The sequence below is a fragment of the Felis catus genome, chromosome D1 (genome assembly GCF_018350175.1).
Source record: "Felis catus isolate Fca126 chromosome D1, F.catus_Fca126_mat1.0, whole genome shotgun sequence".
Taxonomy (NCBI): domain Eukaryota; kingdom Metazoa; phylum Chordata; class Mammalia; order Carnivora; family Felidae; genus Felis; species Felis catus.
In genome coordinates, this window is record NC_058377.1 from 104,850,910 (window position 1) to 104,867,437 (window position 16,528).

At 58.4% G+C, this 16,528-nt stretch overlaps 1 protein-coding gene across 1 annotated transcript; it reads left to right on the forward strand.

Annotated features, from left to right (window-relative positions):
• ZP1 (zona pellucida glycoprotein 1) lies at positions 1-7,390 on the forward strand. Its single transcript, NM_001284435.1, is given in 13 exon segments — positions 1-220; positions 1,495-1,616; positions 1,839-2,151; positions 2,317-2,460; positions 3,297-3,484; positions 3,564-3,661; positions 4,926-5,053; positions 5,136-5,325; positions 5,419-5,563; positions 6,652-6,733; positions 6,842-6,961; positions 7,183-7,289; positions 7,292-7,390. Coding segments are annotated over 13 exon segments (1,956 nt in total).
• Positions 7,391-16,528: the final 9,138 nt, after the last annotated feature.

A 16,528-nucleotide genomic window follows, 5' to 3' on the forward strand; every position in this document is an offset into this window, starting at 1 on the left:
ATGGTGGCCGTGGTGTATCTGATGACGAGAGCCTCGGCCATGGTCTGGGATGGCTGCGTGGCATTGCTGCTGCTGCTGGTGGCCGCTCTGGGGCTGGGGCAGCGGCCGCACCCTGAGCCTGGTCTCCGGGGCCTGCGGCACAGCTCTGACTGTGGGATCAAGGGCATGCAGCTGCTGGTGTTCCCCCGGCCGGGCCAGACCGTCCGCTTCAAGGTCGTAGGTGAGCGTGGCTGAACACGGGTCCCCACCTTCCGTGCAGCAGGACGAGGAGAGGCCCCTCGGCCCCCACTCTGTCACCACACTGGGGAGGGGGAGGAGGAGGGAGGAAGGTGAGTTGCCAGCCTCAGTTTCCCTGGTCACCCAGGGCCTCTTTTCCCACGGCGAGTGTTCACGACCATCTTGCTGAGAGGCAGGCGTTGGTTTCGCTAGGGCCCAGGCTCTGCGTCGGTGACCACGGTCAGCTGATGCCCAGGCTGCTGGCCCACAGGCCCCTCTGAGGGGCAGGGCCCCGGTGGTCGTGGCCTGGTATGGAGAAAACGGGAGTGGGTTTGGAGGGGGGATTTGAATCTGCAGCTTCTCAACTTTGTGTTCTTGAACAAGTGACCTGACCTCTCTGAACCCGTTTCCTTAACTGTAAGATGGGAACGGTGACCCCAGCCTCGCCATGTGCCCTGAACAGGAGTTCAGGGGTCATGCCTGCCCCCGAGGGGTGCCCTGGTGCTCTGGGTGGGCAAGGTGGGTGGACACCCAGCAGGTGTTCCTCCCCCCCCCCCCCCCATGACTGCAACAGCCAGTGAACCTGGCAGACAGGGTCACAAGATCCCAGTTCCAAATCCTTCTGCCCCTCATTGTGTGCAGCTGAAAAGACTCACACTCAGTGCCTCAGCCACAGAACGGGGATCCCTGACTTTACAAGAACAGGTCTAAAATCCCCAGCCCAGGGGCCCCCCGGGTGGCTCAGTCAGTAAAGCGACTGCGGCTCAGGTCATGATCTCACGGTTCGTGGGTTCGAGCCCGGCATCGGGCTCTGTGCTGACAGCTCAGGGCCTGGAGCCTGCTTCCGATTCTGTCTGTCTGTCTGTCTGTCTCCCTCTCTCTCTCTCTGTGCCCCCACTCACATTCTATTTCTCTCAAGAATAAAGAAACATTAAAAAAAACTTTTTTAAATAAATACCCAGCCTGCTGCCTGGGACTGTACTAACCTTTTCTCCTCCAAGTTTTCATTCCTGCTTGCCATCCAGTACTGTTAACGGGGAACCACAGCGGGAAGGATCCTAAGACCAGCTGAAGCTATTCCCTTACAGATGGGCAAACTGAGACCAGAGGGGAGGGGCCTGGCCAAGAACACACCGGCAGCGAGTCGCCAAGCTAAGGCTGAAGCTGGGGTCTCCCAATCCCGAGTGGGGTTTTCTCAGCGGTCACCAGCAGCCCCTGGCTTCACCCTTCAGCACTGCTGGCCCTCCCAAACTTCCATCCCTGTCTCCCCTGCCTCAGATGAATTTGGGAACCAATTCGAGGTCCACAACTGCTCTGTCTGCTACCACTGGGTCACCGCCAGGCCCCTGGGACCCTCCGTCTTCTCTGCTGACTACAGAGGTTGCCACGTGCTGGAGAAGGTAGGGATCGCTGCTGAGCTCGGGGCAGGCCCCACGGCTGGGAGCCAGCTTGACCTCACACAAGCCCGAGAGGGAGCTCGGGATCGCTGTGCTGGTCACGCCCGCCTGTGGGCTGGTGACCGGGGCTAGCCCACAAATCCAGCTCCCTGCCTGACGCCCTCCTCTGCCTGGGAGGCCCGGTGGCCTCACCTAGCTGCTCTCTGGTCACCTTCTCACCTGCAGGGCGGGCGCTTCCACCTGAGGGTGTTCGTAGAAGCCGTGCTGCGCGACGGTCGAGTTGACGCGGCAGGAGAGGTCACCCTGATCTGTCCTAAACCTGGCCACACCTGGACTCCGGAGTCCCACCTGGCCTCACGCACAGGCTTCTCCCTGCCTACCCCTCATACCCAGCCCCTCCGCCCCACCCAGGAGCACAGCTTCACCCGTCCGACCCCTGCCCTGCTGCCCCTTAGACCTGGAGCCACCCGTCCCACCCTGACTCTGCCCCAGTGGGACATCTTGGAACACTGGGGGGTTGACGAGCCCCTTCACCCAGGTAGGTAGGACTTCTCCGTGCGTGTACTGTGTCTGGGCCTTCTGGAGCAGCGAACTGCCTGATCGCCCTTGACTGGGCCCAGGAAGCCAGCTGCCTCTTTCCCTTGGAAGTCTCCTGCCCAGTGTGGCCCTTTCTTGTGTCCTCACCACTCTGTTCCCTCCCCAGGGGCACCTCTGACCTGGGAGCAGTGCCAGGTGCCCTCTGGGCACATCCCCTGTGTGGTGAGAAGAGGTTCGAAGGAAGCCTGTCAGAAGGCTGGCTGCTGCTATGACAATAGCAGAGCAGTTCCCTGTTACTATGGCAACACAGGTAGGCCTTTCTACACCTGAAACCGGAAGCCATGAGGACGGGAGGGCTTCCTCCCCTGCCCCTCCCCCAACACCGCAACTGCTTCACACCTAGTCCCTAGGAGAGCCCGAGCCCCCGAATGGAGAATGGGCCACAGACGGTACCTTTAGATGGGGGGACCACAGGTCCCAGCTTGCCTGATAACCGTTGTCCCAAAGAACTAGTAGCAGATCTAGCTTTTTTTTTTTTTTTTGTAACATTTATTTATTTTTGAGAGACAGCGCAAGCAGGGGAGGGGCAGAGCGAGAGGGAGACACAGAATCCGAAGCAGGCTCCACGCTCCGAGCTGTCAGCACAGAGCCCGACGCAGGGCTCGAACCCACGAACCATGAGATCACGACCTGAGCCGAAGTCAGACACTTAACCGACTGAGCCACCCAGGCGCCCCCCTAATAGATCTGTCTTTGCATGTACCCCTACCTTTTAGATCTAGAACATTCCAGTTTACTTTTTTAAATTTATTTAAGTAATCGCCACAACCCAACGTGGGCCTCGAACTCATGACTCCAAGATAGAGTCCCATGTTCGTCCAGCTGAGCCAGACACCCCTAGGCATCCCAGTTTAAATGACAAACTCAACAGTGCCCCTACTTTCATAGTTTATTTCCATGCACGAGAAAATCTGCATCTGTAAAGGGTTTGCTCAAGCTAACACAGGCACAGAGAGTAAGAGAAGCCAGGTCTCCCGACTCCCAGGGCAACACCTAAGTACTGTCTCCCAGCCCACCCCCTACGTCTGCCGCACAGACACTAACTCCGAGGTCCTGGTCGGCCTCTTTGATCTGCCTTCATCCTAGCAACAGTCCAGTGCTTCAGAAATGGCCATTTCGTCCTGGTGGTGTCCCAAGAAACAGCCTTGGCACATGGGATCACGCTGGCCAACATCCACGTGGCCTATGCCCCCACCAGCTGCTCCCCGACTCAGGACACGGGGTCCTTCGTGGTCTTCCAATTCCCTCTGACCCACTGTGGGACCACCGTCCAGGTAGGAGTGGGGCCATGGCCTGGTGCCCAGGACCGCCCCCCGGGGAGGGCCTCACCCAGCTGTCCTTCCTCTCCCACAGGTGGTTGGCAACCAGCTCCTCTATGAGAACCAGCTGGTGTCAGACATCGACGTCCGAATGGGGCCACAGGGCTCCATCACACGGGATGGCGCCTTCCGGTGAGGGCAGCCTTTCTTGCACAGGCTGGGCTGTGGGCTTGGGTGGGAGGGGAGCACGGGTGAGCTTAGGACGGGCTGCGGAGCCACCTGGGCTCCGGTCCATGCTGTTCCCTGCTGTGTGATCTCAGGAGAGCCCCTGGGCTCATCCCAGCCTCCCCCACCAGCCCCAGGGTCCTCGGCAGCACTTGCCTTTTTTCCTCCAAGAACTAAGCTCAGAAGCTAAGCTGCAGGCATCCTCATCGAGGCCCCTAGAAAAAGTGGAGGCCGTGAGTGTGGCTGTTGCTACCTCCCCATTTCCGAGGTCACAAAGCCACAGATGAGGCAGAAAATACCTGGGGGGGGGGGGACTCTTGGAGGGTGTGCTGGGGTGGAGGGAGGAGCAGAGGGTTACCTCTTGTTGAAATGGGCCCCTGGGACCTGCAGGCTCCGGTTGCAGAACGAGCCCGGGAGGCCAGGGTGGGCACCCCGAGGGAGCTGGGCTTGTCACACCTGCCCTTGAACTTATGGGGCCAATACATCTGTGCATAAAATCCTGTGCTTGGCACAGAGCGGAAGCCCAGGTGTCTTTCTCTCCACCCCACCCGCCCTGAGGGCCAGGGAAGGGTGCTGGTGTGAGGGTCCAAGTGTCTTTTGCTTTAAAATTCTAAGTGCCTCTACAGGCCAGGGGGTAGTTGGGGGTGGGGATAGATCGGCTGTGCTGTAGACCCTTGGGTTCACAAGTGGTGGGAGCTAGTCGGAACCCAGCAGGGCTCCAGGGGTTCCCAGAGGAAGGGGGCCGTGAGGGGGAACAGCTGTAGCCGGTGGGAATAGGCAGGTGGTCAGACAGGGTCTGCAGCTGGAGCTCGGGCCTCGCTCTCAGAAGTAAAGGGAGAGTGCCTAGGAGCTGGAGGTGAAGGTGGGTGGGGTAGGGTGGGGTCCGCTTCCCTAGCGGAACACCAGGGGGCTGGACGTGGGCCCCCCACTGGAAGTGTGTGGTGTCACTTAGGCCAGAGAGAGACCCCAGTCCCTAGGGCCCACCATCTACCACTGCAAGCACAGTGGTGACACTGGGGCGCTATCTGTGACCAGCTTGTGCTGTCCTGGGCAGGTGAGTGGGGCGGGGGGCGCAGGGCCCCCTAGCGGCTTGCTCCGTGGGGTCCGGCCACCCTGCTGGGCCGCGCCCTGGTTGTTGCATCCACGTAGCTGGCGGCTGGTTTAGTAAGTGAGCAGGCCATGCTGACGCTGGGTCTTCTCTCCACCCCGTGCTGTTGCACTTGGACTTCAGGCTTCACGTGCGCTGTACCGTCAACGCCAGTGACTTCCTGCCGCTCCAGGCGTCTATCTTCTCACCCCCCTCGCCGGTCCCCGTGATCCAGTCCGGCTCCCTGCGGTTCCAGCTGCGGATCGCCACGGGTACGGTCCCCGGAGCCCTCCTCTTCCTGCCCCACGTCCCCACGCACAGCCCTCCAAGGCTCACGAGTCCCTCGCTCTGCAGATGAGACTTTCCGCTTTTTCTACGAGGAGGGGGACTACCCCATCGTGAGGCTGCTCCGCGAGCCTGTGTCCGTGGAGGTCCGGCTCCTGGACAGGACAGACCCCGGTCTGGTCCTGCTGCTGCACCAGTGCTGGGCCACTCCCGGTGTCAGCCCCTTCCAGCAGCCTCAGTGGCCCATCCTGTCAGAGGGGTGAGCGGCAGTGGGGGCTGGGGCTGCCCTGGGGGCTCCCTCCATCCCCCTCCCTGGTCCCTCTGCGGCTTCCTTGGCCTCTTTCCTTCTCAGGTGTCCTTTCGACGGTGACAGCTACAGGACCCGAATGGTAGCCTCAGACGGGGCAGGGCTGTCCTTCCCGTCACACCACCAGCGCTTTACCGTCACCACCTTCGCCCTCCTGGACCCTGACTCCCAGAGGGCCCTCAGGGGACAGGTGAGAAGTGCCTCGGAATGCCTGCTCCCCGAATGTTCCGTGGGATAAGCTGGTCCCCGAAGTCCTCCAGCACCCCGCAAGCTATGGGTCCCCGGAGGTCCCCAGACGGGGCTTCGTGGAGGGTGGTGAGCCAGGTCCTGGCCACCTCCAGACCATTCAAGAGGGAGGAAGGGAAACCCGGAGTATGGATGCCACCAACCCTAAATCTGCACCCTGTTCATGGTGTTCTAGAGTGACTTTGCTTCTGACTCTAGAAAGCGTGCGTTTCAATTCTGCTTGGAATGTTTATAATCTCTCAACTTCTCCGGGAGGTAAATGGGTCCACTTAGGGCATATTTAGGTTTTCTGCAGAAGGCACAAGTGACCCCGTAGGCCCTAGGCTTCCATGGAACTTGTTCTACTGAAAGATGCCCTCACAAGACTACATACAGCCAACTCTGGATCTCGAAGCAGCCGCACGTTATTAGCCCAGGTGCAGACAGACGTCACCGGTTAGCACTGTGAGGGTGGCTTCATTCTCCTCTTTACCTCCTGCCTCTCGGGAGCCAAGAGCCTCTCGCCTGCTGGATGAAGACGCGTCTGCTGGCTGGGCCTCCGGGGCTGGCTCAGCTCCGCTCCGCTCCTCCGGCTTCTTCTCCTCCTCCTGGGAGCTGCCCCTGGCTTTGTTTCTGGAAGCGGGGATAGCCCGTCCCCCGGCTGCCTGGCGGAGCCCCACCTCCTCGCAGGCCAGCACTGCCGGGGGACTCAGCAGTCGGGGCCACACTGGAGAAGCTGAGGGCTGGGGCCAACTCCCAGGCCGAGCTGCCTGCCCGCAAGGAACCCGGCTGCAGACTTGGGCCACCGGGAAGGAGGGGAGGCACAGGTTCCAAATTAGGAAACAACGGTTCTGGCGCTGACCCTCAGCAGGCGAGGCCGTGGTTTTGGTCTTGGTCTACACAGCCAGACCTCAGCCCGCCTGGCGGCCGGACAGCTGGCAGCAGTGTGGACTCCGCCTAGGTCCTGGATTCTGGGTGCTTCCTAGGTCTGGTGCTTCCTGCCCGTGGCTCCAAGCCGGCCCCGTGCTCTTGACCGTATTCTCTTCCCGCCAGGTTTACTTCTTCTGCCACTCCTCTGCCTGCTCCCCCTCGGGGCTGGAGACGTGCTCCACCACGTGCAGCTCTAGGCCCGCTAGTGAGTCCGGGGCAGGGCGGAGGGGCGGTCTTCGTTCTTCTGGCCGCAGGCCTGTTCTTGGCTTCTGGGCCAGAGACCGGCCCACGATGCCACCCCTCCCCCGCACAGGACAGCGAAGATCCTACACTCCGCACGGCGAGGCCACCAGGCCGCAGAACCTCGTGAGCTCTCCAGGGCCAGTGGACTTTGAGGATTCCTCCGGGCAGGAGCCTCCGCTGGGGCCCACAGGTACCGGCAGGCGTGTTGCTGCCGGGGGACCCTCGGCCACAGTGCAGGCGGGAAACGGTGTGACAGCACTGGGGCAGGGAACTGAGCAAAGACAGTCCACCTGACCCGGGGGGAGGGCAGCCTCAGCTCTGCCGGGCGTCATCACAAAGGTCTGGTGGGTGGAGACGGTCAGAGGAGCCTCGCTCAGCCCTGCAAGCCTTCAAACCCCTTCTCTCCCACAGGCTCCCCCAGGAACGCTAATCAGAGGCCTCTCCTCTGGGTGGTCCTTCTGCTGGTGGCTGTGGCCCTGGTCCTTGGGGTCGGGGTTTTCGAGGGCCTGAGCCAAGCCAAGCCCAGAAGCTCCAGGAGGGCGACAGAGGGCGACTGGGCTCAATAAAGCACCGTGTCCAGCCTGCCCAGCGGGTGTGGAAAGCTATTCGTGGCGACTAGAAAGATTCGGTCTCAGAAGCGTGTTCCTTCGTGTCAGGTCTGTCGTGTCAGAACCGTGACCTCTTCGACAAATACTTAATACGGGCCGCACCCTGGGCAGAGTCCGGTGTCTCCCAAGGCTGATTCGGGAGACTTTGCCTTTCAGCAAGGAGAGACGGCATTCCAGAGAGAACCAGATAAGCGAGGGTAGAGGAGGGTACAATACAGCAGAGTCCGAGCCCCAGTAGGTAGGAATGGGGAGCCCCGAGGGTGAAATGGCCCGCGAAGGCCTGACCCCGTCGCCCAGACGTGGGAGTTCTGACTTTCTCACAGCACGCTGCTCAGCTCCCCGTGGGGAAGGGGCACCCAGAGCTCCTGGGGGCGTTGAAGGAACTCTTCAGTCTCGCTCTGAGCCTCAGCTTCCTGCTAAAGGATGCTGGGGCCCGCCAGCCTCCCTCTCCCCTCCTTCAGCACACGCCCCCCCCCCACCCACCCCCCACCCCGCCAGACTAGTCCACTCCTGGGCTGACACAGCAGCCTCTTGGCCCTGATGCTGGCTGCCACAGCGAGCCTGGCCGCCCCCCCCCCCACACCCCCTCCCCCAGCTCAGTACCAGCGCTGGTTGTGTGGCTGACTTCCGTGTGCCCCTGTAGGACCTAGGCCTTCATCTCTGACTTGGCCACAAAGAACTTTCCAGACTGACCTGTAGATCTAGGCTGGGAAGGGGTAGCAGTTGGGAGGGGTTGGGGGGGTGGGGTAGGGTTCAGCCTCTGGTGACAGGAGAGAATAATCTGGTAGGTGGGTCCAAACTTGATTTTCGATCTTTTTTCTAAAGGCCTTGGTGGGGCATGAGCTGTGACAGGGAACCACACAAGTCAGGCCGGGGGCCTTGACACTAGGCAGGGGCTCCTCCTTTCTGGCCCGCTCCACCTTCTCGGTCTGGGGATACTGGTCAAATAGAGGGGCTCCAAAATCAAGCTGCTTTGTTACAACCCCAGTTCTGTCTCTTACTAGCTGTAATACTGAGTTACTGAACTTCTGGGAGCCTGTTTCCCCCTCTGGAAAATGGGGGTGATCCCCATCCCCACCCCCACAGGGGTGTTAGGTAAATTAGCAGAAGAATCCCTCAAGGAGCACATGACAACATTTACTGAACGCCGTAAACTACTAGAATTTTTCTTCTCTGCCCCAAGCTTCACGCTTTGCTTAAACTCTGAAGCCCAGTTTATAGCCCAGAGGAGGAGGGGCTGGGGAAAAGGCTCGCTGGGGGTGGCAGCATGGATCTTCGGGCCCGAGTGTTCTAGACACTTGCCGTGGGAGTTAGCCAAGGAACTTCCCTTGTCTGGGGCTGCCTTCCCGCTGTGACCAGGGATGGCCAGTGCTGTCTGACCTCCTGGCCTGTACTCGGGGGCCAGGGTGAAATTATGAGGATTCGTAGCTTTGGTGTTGGGTGAAGGAGCCAGACTGACTTGGTCTGAAGGGGTCAAGGTTCTGGTTCCTCCATCCAGGACCGACTCTTCTTTCTTACCACGGCCTTCGTCATCCAGGCTCACGTAGGCATTTCAAATGGCACAGAAGGGTGGTTCTATGAATTGCATCGATGCTGTGCTTAACCACGATTCTGTAGCTCCCACGTGGAATCACATTATGTAACTTTAAGGGTGTCGTGTGTGTTTTCTTACCACAAAGGTAGACCTCTTGAATTATTCCCTATTTTAATAGCTGCCGTCTCTTCCATCTCGCCGTTAAACTGATACATTTGATCTCCTTTGGGTAGAATTCAAATCTATGAATGTGAACCCTTGTTATCTAAGCATGTGATTCTTTGTATACAGTTCTCTCAGAAGTTCTCAGAACCGCTGGATCAAAAGCTGTGCGCCTTCTGTCAGGCTCTGGGGGAACACACGGGGTGCCAGTAGCCTGCGCCCCCACCCGCACCCCACTCCACCTTGCTGCCACAGATCAGTATCGTTCTAAAGCTTTGCCACCCGCGCCGCCTAAGGCAGATAGCGTTGCTGGCCTAAAATGTAACTCTTTGGGGGCGCCCGGGTGGCTCAGTCGGTTAAGAGTCCCACTCTCGATTTCAGCTCAGGTCATGATCTCCTGGGCATGAGATCGAGTCCACACTAGGCGTGGAGCCTGCTTGAGATTCTCTTCCTCTTCTGCCCCTTCTCTCTCTCTCTCAAATACATATTAATTTTTTTTAATAAAATGTACCTCTTTGATTAGAGGACAAGCATCTTTATAGCCTCGGGGTCTTATGAACTTTCTCTTTGTGTCTCTGCCCTCCTGAACTTCTCTCCCTGTCTGCAGAGAGCTTCCCCAAGTCAGGGGGCAGGCAGGGTCTCCATCTTCTTTCCCACCAAGTCTGCCCCCTGCTCCCTTCCTCGGTGCAGCTCTTCTGTCTTGCTGTTCGAGAGGATTAGGCAGCTGTCGTTTTTCCCTCCTATTTGTATCTTCGAATGTGGCCAGAACCTTATTACCCTATGTAATCACCAAAGGATCCGTTTGCTCTCCGGATGTCCCAACGTGGCGCTTGAGGTGTTTCTCGCCCACTGTCAAGTGTATGCAGGTGTGGGGATTTTGACAACTTTGGCAATCGGTACTTGTCCGCGGAGTTTGTCAACACTCCTGTGTCCAAGGGCTCTGTTGACAGGAGCGGACGGACGGACGTGAGCAGTGAGGGTCGCTGCGGCACGGGGTTCCCTTGCTTTCCCCGGAGAGGGGCAATCTCGGCTTTGGCTTTCGCAGATCTCAAAACCCCGTCCAAATTCTGCCCAACGTAGAACTTCTTCCCTCCCCTAAACCACCTCTGAGCCGGAGCAGGAACTCGAGCCTTGACAACAGTTGGGTCAGACCTGATGGGGTTGATAACAAACCACTTGTGCTGACCTGTGGCAGGAAGCAGAGCGGCTCAGGGGCCTCTCAGGTTCTCTCTTCCTGCCCTTTTAGGGAGGGGGTAAGGGCTAGGGCTGGAGCTGGGTGAAGATCCCACGGACTCCCCTACTTCGCCTGCCCCCAGGCTCCCTCATGCTTCTATGTTGGCAGAGACCAAAGCCACGTGCTCTGCCTTAAAGGGGGACGACACCTCACAGCCTGTCGCCTCGACTTCAGCAACCTCTGACTCCCTGAAGAGTGGCCGCGTGCCCAGGCATTTCTGTAAGAGCTTTTCCTAGAAAAGTGTCACTTCTGTCCCAGCAGCAGGAAGACTAGATGCCCGATCAACCTTCGGAAGGAAACCACTAAACTGTCAGATGATATGCACATCTGTTAAAAACCTGTTTACATCATCACAAACAGGAGACGGGGGAAAACATGCACATAGGCCAAAAATAAAAGCAAAAACTCTGAGAAGTAAAACCAACTTCTATTCTGGGGTTTCTGCAGAACGCTGGAGACCTTGATGTTCTGTTTTAACAAGTCCAGGGGAGCAGAGGTCAAGCCCAGAGCCTGCCAAATGTGGGGCATCTCGAGCTGGGCCTCCTATGGAAGCTGGGACTGGAGAGGGCTTCATCCTCGATGCAAGACTGAAGGAGAAATGAACCCCTTGCACAGACGGGGGCAGCAAGGGGCCTTGCCTATTTTCAACTCCGTGCTGGATAGACAGACACAAACAACAAAAAGCACTCCCCCGAGAGTGACAATTCCGTCTTCTCTAGGGTGTGCAGGCCAAGTTCTTAGACGAGGGTAGGGGTCTTGGGAATGCTCAAAGTTTCAGTTGAAAAAAAGCTCAATGGCTAAATTTAATTTGAAGTGATCCCCAGGCTTCAGGCAAGAGCAAATAAATGCAAATCCTGGCGGGGGGCGGGGGGGGGGGCGCAGAATGTGGTTTCAGCCAGTCTCAAAGAATTCTCATAATAACTTCCAAACTCATGAGATACTATAGAGTGAAAAGATAAGGCACACACTGGGAAGATAGTAATACCTTGACAAAATGATCAAACACAGAATGTGGGGGGGGGGGGGGCTGGACGTGGATGAAAAGAGGCTCCACCCCATCAGTAACCACAGATGTGAAAATTAAACTTCAAGGTACTATCACACACCCACGAGACTAGCAAAATTTAAAAATCAGAAAACACGAAGGGGTGGTGAAGGGTATGAAGGCTCGAACACTCCTCCACATGGTTAACGAGAGTGCAGACTGATAATGCTGTGTGGCTAAAGGGCTTGTCGTTGCCTATGGTGCCATCTATACACGTCCCCTCCTAGGTTCACTAATAGCCTAGGAAAGACCCTTGCGACAGAATGTTCACAGAAACATTGTTTGTGATAGGCAAATTGGAAACAACACGTGTCAGGCGTCAACAGCAGGCCACAGCAACGCACTGTGGGTGTGAACCTATGACCGAGTCCCACAGTGAACGAGAGGGTTTATCTGTTCGGGTTTATCACTCGCAGGCTGGCCTCCCCGAAAAGGGAACTGTCCTCTTACAAGGCTCCGTGGAGTCCGGCCACTGCCAAGTGCCTAAGGCGCCGATCAATTACAAAGCTTGGACCCCAGCCCCCTGATGAGGCGCTTTTCTGAGGATGAAGGCGGCACTCATCAGCTAACTCCCGCCACGCGGGCTGGCCACCACGGCCAGCTGCAAGAACAGTGTGGACCCTAGATCCGCGACTGTATCGGGGCAGGGTCGGTGCAGCCCCCCAGACGGTGAGCTGGCAGGTTAGGGCTGGAACAAAGGTTCTGCTGCGTCACGGCTCCCGTGTCCCCTCCCCTGGTGACCGTGGCAGAGCTGAGCCTCGTGACCATGCAGCTGAAATGCACCACAGCCCCACGTGGGCACCTCCCGCGCACAGCGCACTGCCCTGCGAGGGACGGGCCACGTGGGACCCGCCCTGTGGGGCCGCTGCCCTCTCCAAGGCGCGCGGTTCCAGAAGCCTGGTGGGAGTTCTGTCTGGCCACTGCCTTTGCACAGCAGTGAATGAACCATAACCACACGCGTCAACGCGGGTAAATCTCGAGAACAACGTGAAGCAAATGAAGTCAGAGCAAGCTGAACGATTTCAGGTCCAAGAAGTTCAAAATTAAGCATCCCCCCCTCCCCCCATACGCACAATATCGTGGTAAAATTAAAGGGAAAAGTGGAAGAAGGATCTACCTGTTTCAGGGGAGTGGTTTCTTCTGCAGTCACAGAAGAACAGAGGGCCCCCACTACTGTCCTTAAGCTGGGCGCTGGATACAAGGGTGTTTAGTATTCTTTAAACTGAAAAGGTATGTTTGAGGCCCTTTTGAGCCAATGTTTCACCATAAGCAATTTCAAAAATGTCAAAGGCCTGTTCCCACGGCTGCAAACCTCCCGGTGAGATCTTCGACTTCAGGCTGCTGGTTGAGACTCCAGTCTGCTGGGCATTTCTCCAGGATTCTCATCGCCCGGCTGTCCACACTGTCTGCTCTCCCCTCCCGGCTCGTCCGTGGGCCCGCTCCCCCGCCCCTCCTCGCTTCAGCCAGGCGGTGGGCAGCCGCGTCCTCTCCTTCACCGGCCACCCCCACTCTGCTCCTCTGCTCTGTGTCCCAAACCTGCCTGTCACCTCTCCTCAGACCTACCTGACTCGCGGAACGGCCACGACCCCTCCTCCACGTCTGCGCCTCTCAGAACTCGTCCCGTGGCCGTGGTCATCCGCACGCTGCCGCCTCCCCGACTGGCCTACGTCCCCGGTCACTCTGTGTCTCCAGAGCCTTCATCTTTGTGACACAGCCGTCGAGCGTCAGGGGCCACCACGACCCCGAGAGTGTCACTGGATGCCAGCGCAGACAGAAGCAGGGAAAACAGCAGCCAACAACGTGTGCTCTCCACGTGCGTTCGCGCCATTAACCCTCGGCCACCGTCTGAAGCAGGCACCTGTTGGCCAGGTTTTCAGATGCGGAAACTGAGACACGGACGCGGGCACAGAGACCTGGTGAGCCGGGATCCGAACCGGGTTGGATCCCAGAGCCCACACTTAACCACGACTCTGCCCTCCTAGAAAACCGGAGCGGGCTGTCAGCTCCCCGTGCCTGTCCTCACAGGTGACGGGGTAGTCAGCTGGGTCTCTGCAGCCGGATGGCTTCAGATCCCAGCTCCATGACTCGCTGGGCGGCCTGAGGCCGAGGCACCCCGAGAGGTTGTTTCCGTCTGTACAATGGGGGTAAGGGCACCTGCCCGGCACAGTTGTCCTCTGGTGCGGAGCTGCCCCGGTGCCCGTGTTGCCGGAGAGACTAACGTAACCACAGTGCCCCCAGGTGGCCGCCCTGGCCAGCGCCCCAAGGCCAAGCAACCTCCAAGGGCGGAGGAACATGGGGTTTGGACACACTTGGTCCCCAGGCGCGAGCCCAGGCGCGGATTGCCAAGGAGCCAGAGTTCATGCTGGCTGCAGTGAGCCCCGATTACACCACAGACCATTTCCCTTCAGACACCGGGACTAACGACTCCTCAATCCTGAACACAAAACTCAGGAGCCTGACAACACGAGTCCAGAAGAGGTGAGCCCTCTTAGAATCCACCAGAACCCACCCCACCGGCTGAGAACTATTGCCAGAAGGTTCACCTACAAGGCGGCTGAGCCCACAATGGAGAGAGAACGGCGGAGGGTGGGGGGTGGGGGGGCAGCTCTCCATCCCATCTTGGCCGAAATAACCAAGTCTGTCATCCCCCTGCTTCTGTGTCCTAGGAGAGTCAGAGCCTGGGCTCTGGACTGAGCCCCCCGAGTTGAGTCCGCCTGTCACTGAGCAGCAACGTGACATACAGGAAAGGGGGCGTGACAGCGGTGAGCACACGGCCCCGCCCTTGGAATGAAAATCTAGTTGAGAAAGACAAACGCACGGACACCCGCGAGATCACGGAGCCGTGCTAGAGCCGGGCACCGTGGCCCGGTGAGGTCGCTCCCCTGCGGGGCTTCCTGGAGCGAGCCCATCTCTGGGGAGGGACCCCGGAGAAGAGCACGCAGGGCGGGAGGGCGGAGGTAGCTGGCGGAGGAGTAACGGGGGCAGTACCAGCAGTGGCGTGGGAGTCGCAGTGCCGGGCAAGCGGTCAGGCAGTGGGGACAGCGCCCCCACTTGGGAATACAAGCGTTACGGGGGACCCTTGAACAACGCAGCGGTTAGGGTACCAGCCCCCGGGGAGTTGAACATCCGTGTGTAAGTCTGACTTCCGGGGTTTAACTACTCACAGCCTATCGAGCGGAAGCCTCACGGTAACACCGAAGCTGACGCAGACGCGTCTTCATCATAGCGTATCGCAAATGCACACGTCCACGTATTGTATACCTTCCTCTGACAATGAAGTCAGCCATGGAAAACGGTACTCGGAAGATTGTAAGAGAAAATACGCGTAGGGCACCGCACTGTGTTCACCGAAAAGAAGTCTGCGTGTGAATGCACCTGCACCATTGGGGTCGTTAAGCTAGTAGTAAACTAGGAGGAGGAGGACGACGAGTGGGGGCAGGGGTGGCAGAAGCAAAGGCCAGAGAAGCAACGGCGATAGAACTGGCGGCGGCAGCAGAAGTGGGACGAGTATCAGCGGCAGGAGCTGGAATGGTAGGAGTGCCGACAGGAGCAAAAGTGGTGGCAGTGGCACAAATGGTGGCCGCAGGTGGCAGGAGCAGTGGGGGTGGTAGGAGTGCTAGGAGGGTAGGAGCACTACAGGTAGCCGGAGGAAGAGGAGGGGAGGAGGAGGAGGGGAGCAGGAGGGAGAGGGGAGGAGGAGGATGGGGAGGGACAGCAGCAGGAGGAGGGAGAGCAGCAGGAGGGACAGCAGCAGGAGGAGGGACAGGAGCAGGAGTGGTCACAGTTGAAGCGGCAGCACCAGACACCACATATGCAGTACGTATCCCGTGCACCCCCATCCAACGATCTTTCGTCCGTCCTAACTCGCTTAAGCCTTACAACATCCCTAATAAGTACAATATCCCCAGCTTATGAACAAACCGGATCAGAGAGAAGTTAGCGATATGCCCAAGGGTCGCACCCTAGTGAGGGCAGGGCTGGGATTCGGCGCTCTCACCTCGTCCCCTGGACCCCAAAGGAAGAGGCCTGAAGCCGCAGGGGGATGCAGGGCAGCTGCTCAGATGGCGGGCGGCTAAGGGCAAGGCTGCTTCAAGAATAAAATGAGACAAAGTAAGTACGGCGTCCAGCACTCACTTGATATGAGTAGACAAGCTGGCAGGAAGGAAGTAACATCTCAGGACTTAAAACCCAAACGCGAGGCTCCCCGAGGCCAGGACAGCAGGGGTTAAGGCCCGGTTTTAGGGCAGTGGTCCGGAACTGACTGGGGGTGGGGGGGACTGCAGTCCCTCAGAGATCCTTCGAGATGTATTCCCAGCCCCACCCTGCTGAGAACTGCACCCGAGCACAGACATAACACATGCTTCATACCATCAGAGCACGGCCAGTGTCCCCTCCTAACCCGGGGATCCTCCAAGAACCTGTGTCTTCATCTCTGAAACAGTTTTCCTGGAAACAAAGCCGACCTAACCCCGCATATTAGTATCTGGCCAGAAACCAACAGATGGCGCAGTGCTGGGCTAGCACCGTGGTCAAGCTCAGGCCCAGGATGCCCCCTTGCCTTCCACCCATCCCCCGCCTTCAACACCGCTGCTCTAACACCTGCAAACCACAGCTCTACACCTCCTCCTTTCGAGGTCTGTCCCGCCTCAGGAGAAGGGCTCGATGCTTAACAAGGGATAGAATCCCACCCTCTTCAAACCCAAGATTGGAGTTATTCTGGCTAACGGTGCAAAACCTCTAGGTGTTCTGAGCGCCGCCTCCTCTCTCCCCTCCTGGGAGTCTCCGGTAAGAACTAACCCAAGAGGCTGTGCGCTCGAAGATGCCCACAGCTGCGCTATGTGCGAACTACAGCTGTGGTGCATTCTCCAAAGGGGGGGTTCCGTGGACAATCTCACACACACACACACACACACACACACACACACACACACACACACACACACACGCTGTCCAAGTCAGCACACACGCTGTCCAAGTCAGATGAGCAAGCTGGGTTAAAAAGTTAAAGGGTTTCTTTTCTTGCAGTTTTCAAGGTTTTACTGGCCAAGATGCATCGGGACCCTCCAAAGGAGAAAACAGCGTGCCCCAACTTTCTCAAACAGGGAACAGGGGCCCAGCAAAACACACGTGGAGCTCTTGGGTGGCATCGACATGGACCCTGTGCTTCGACCCAG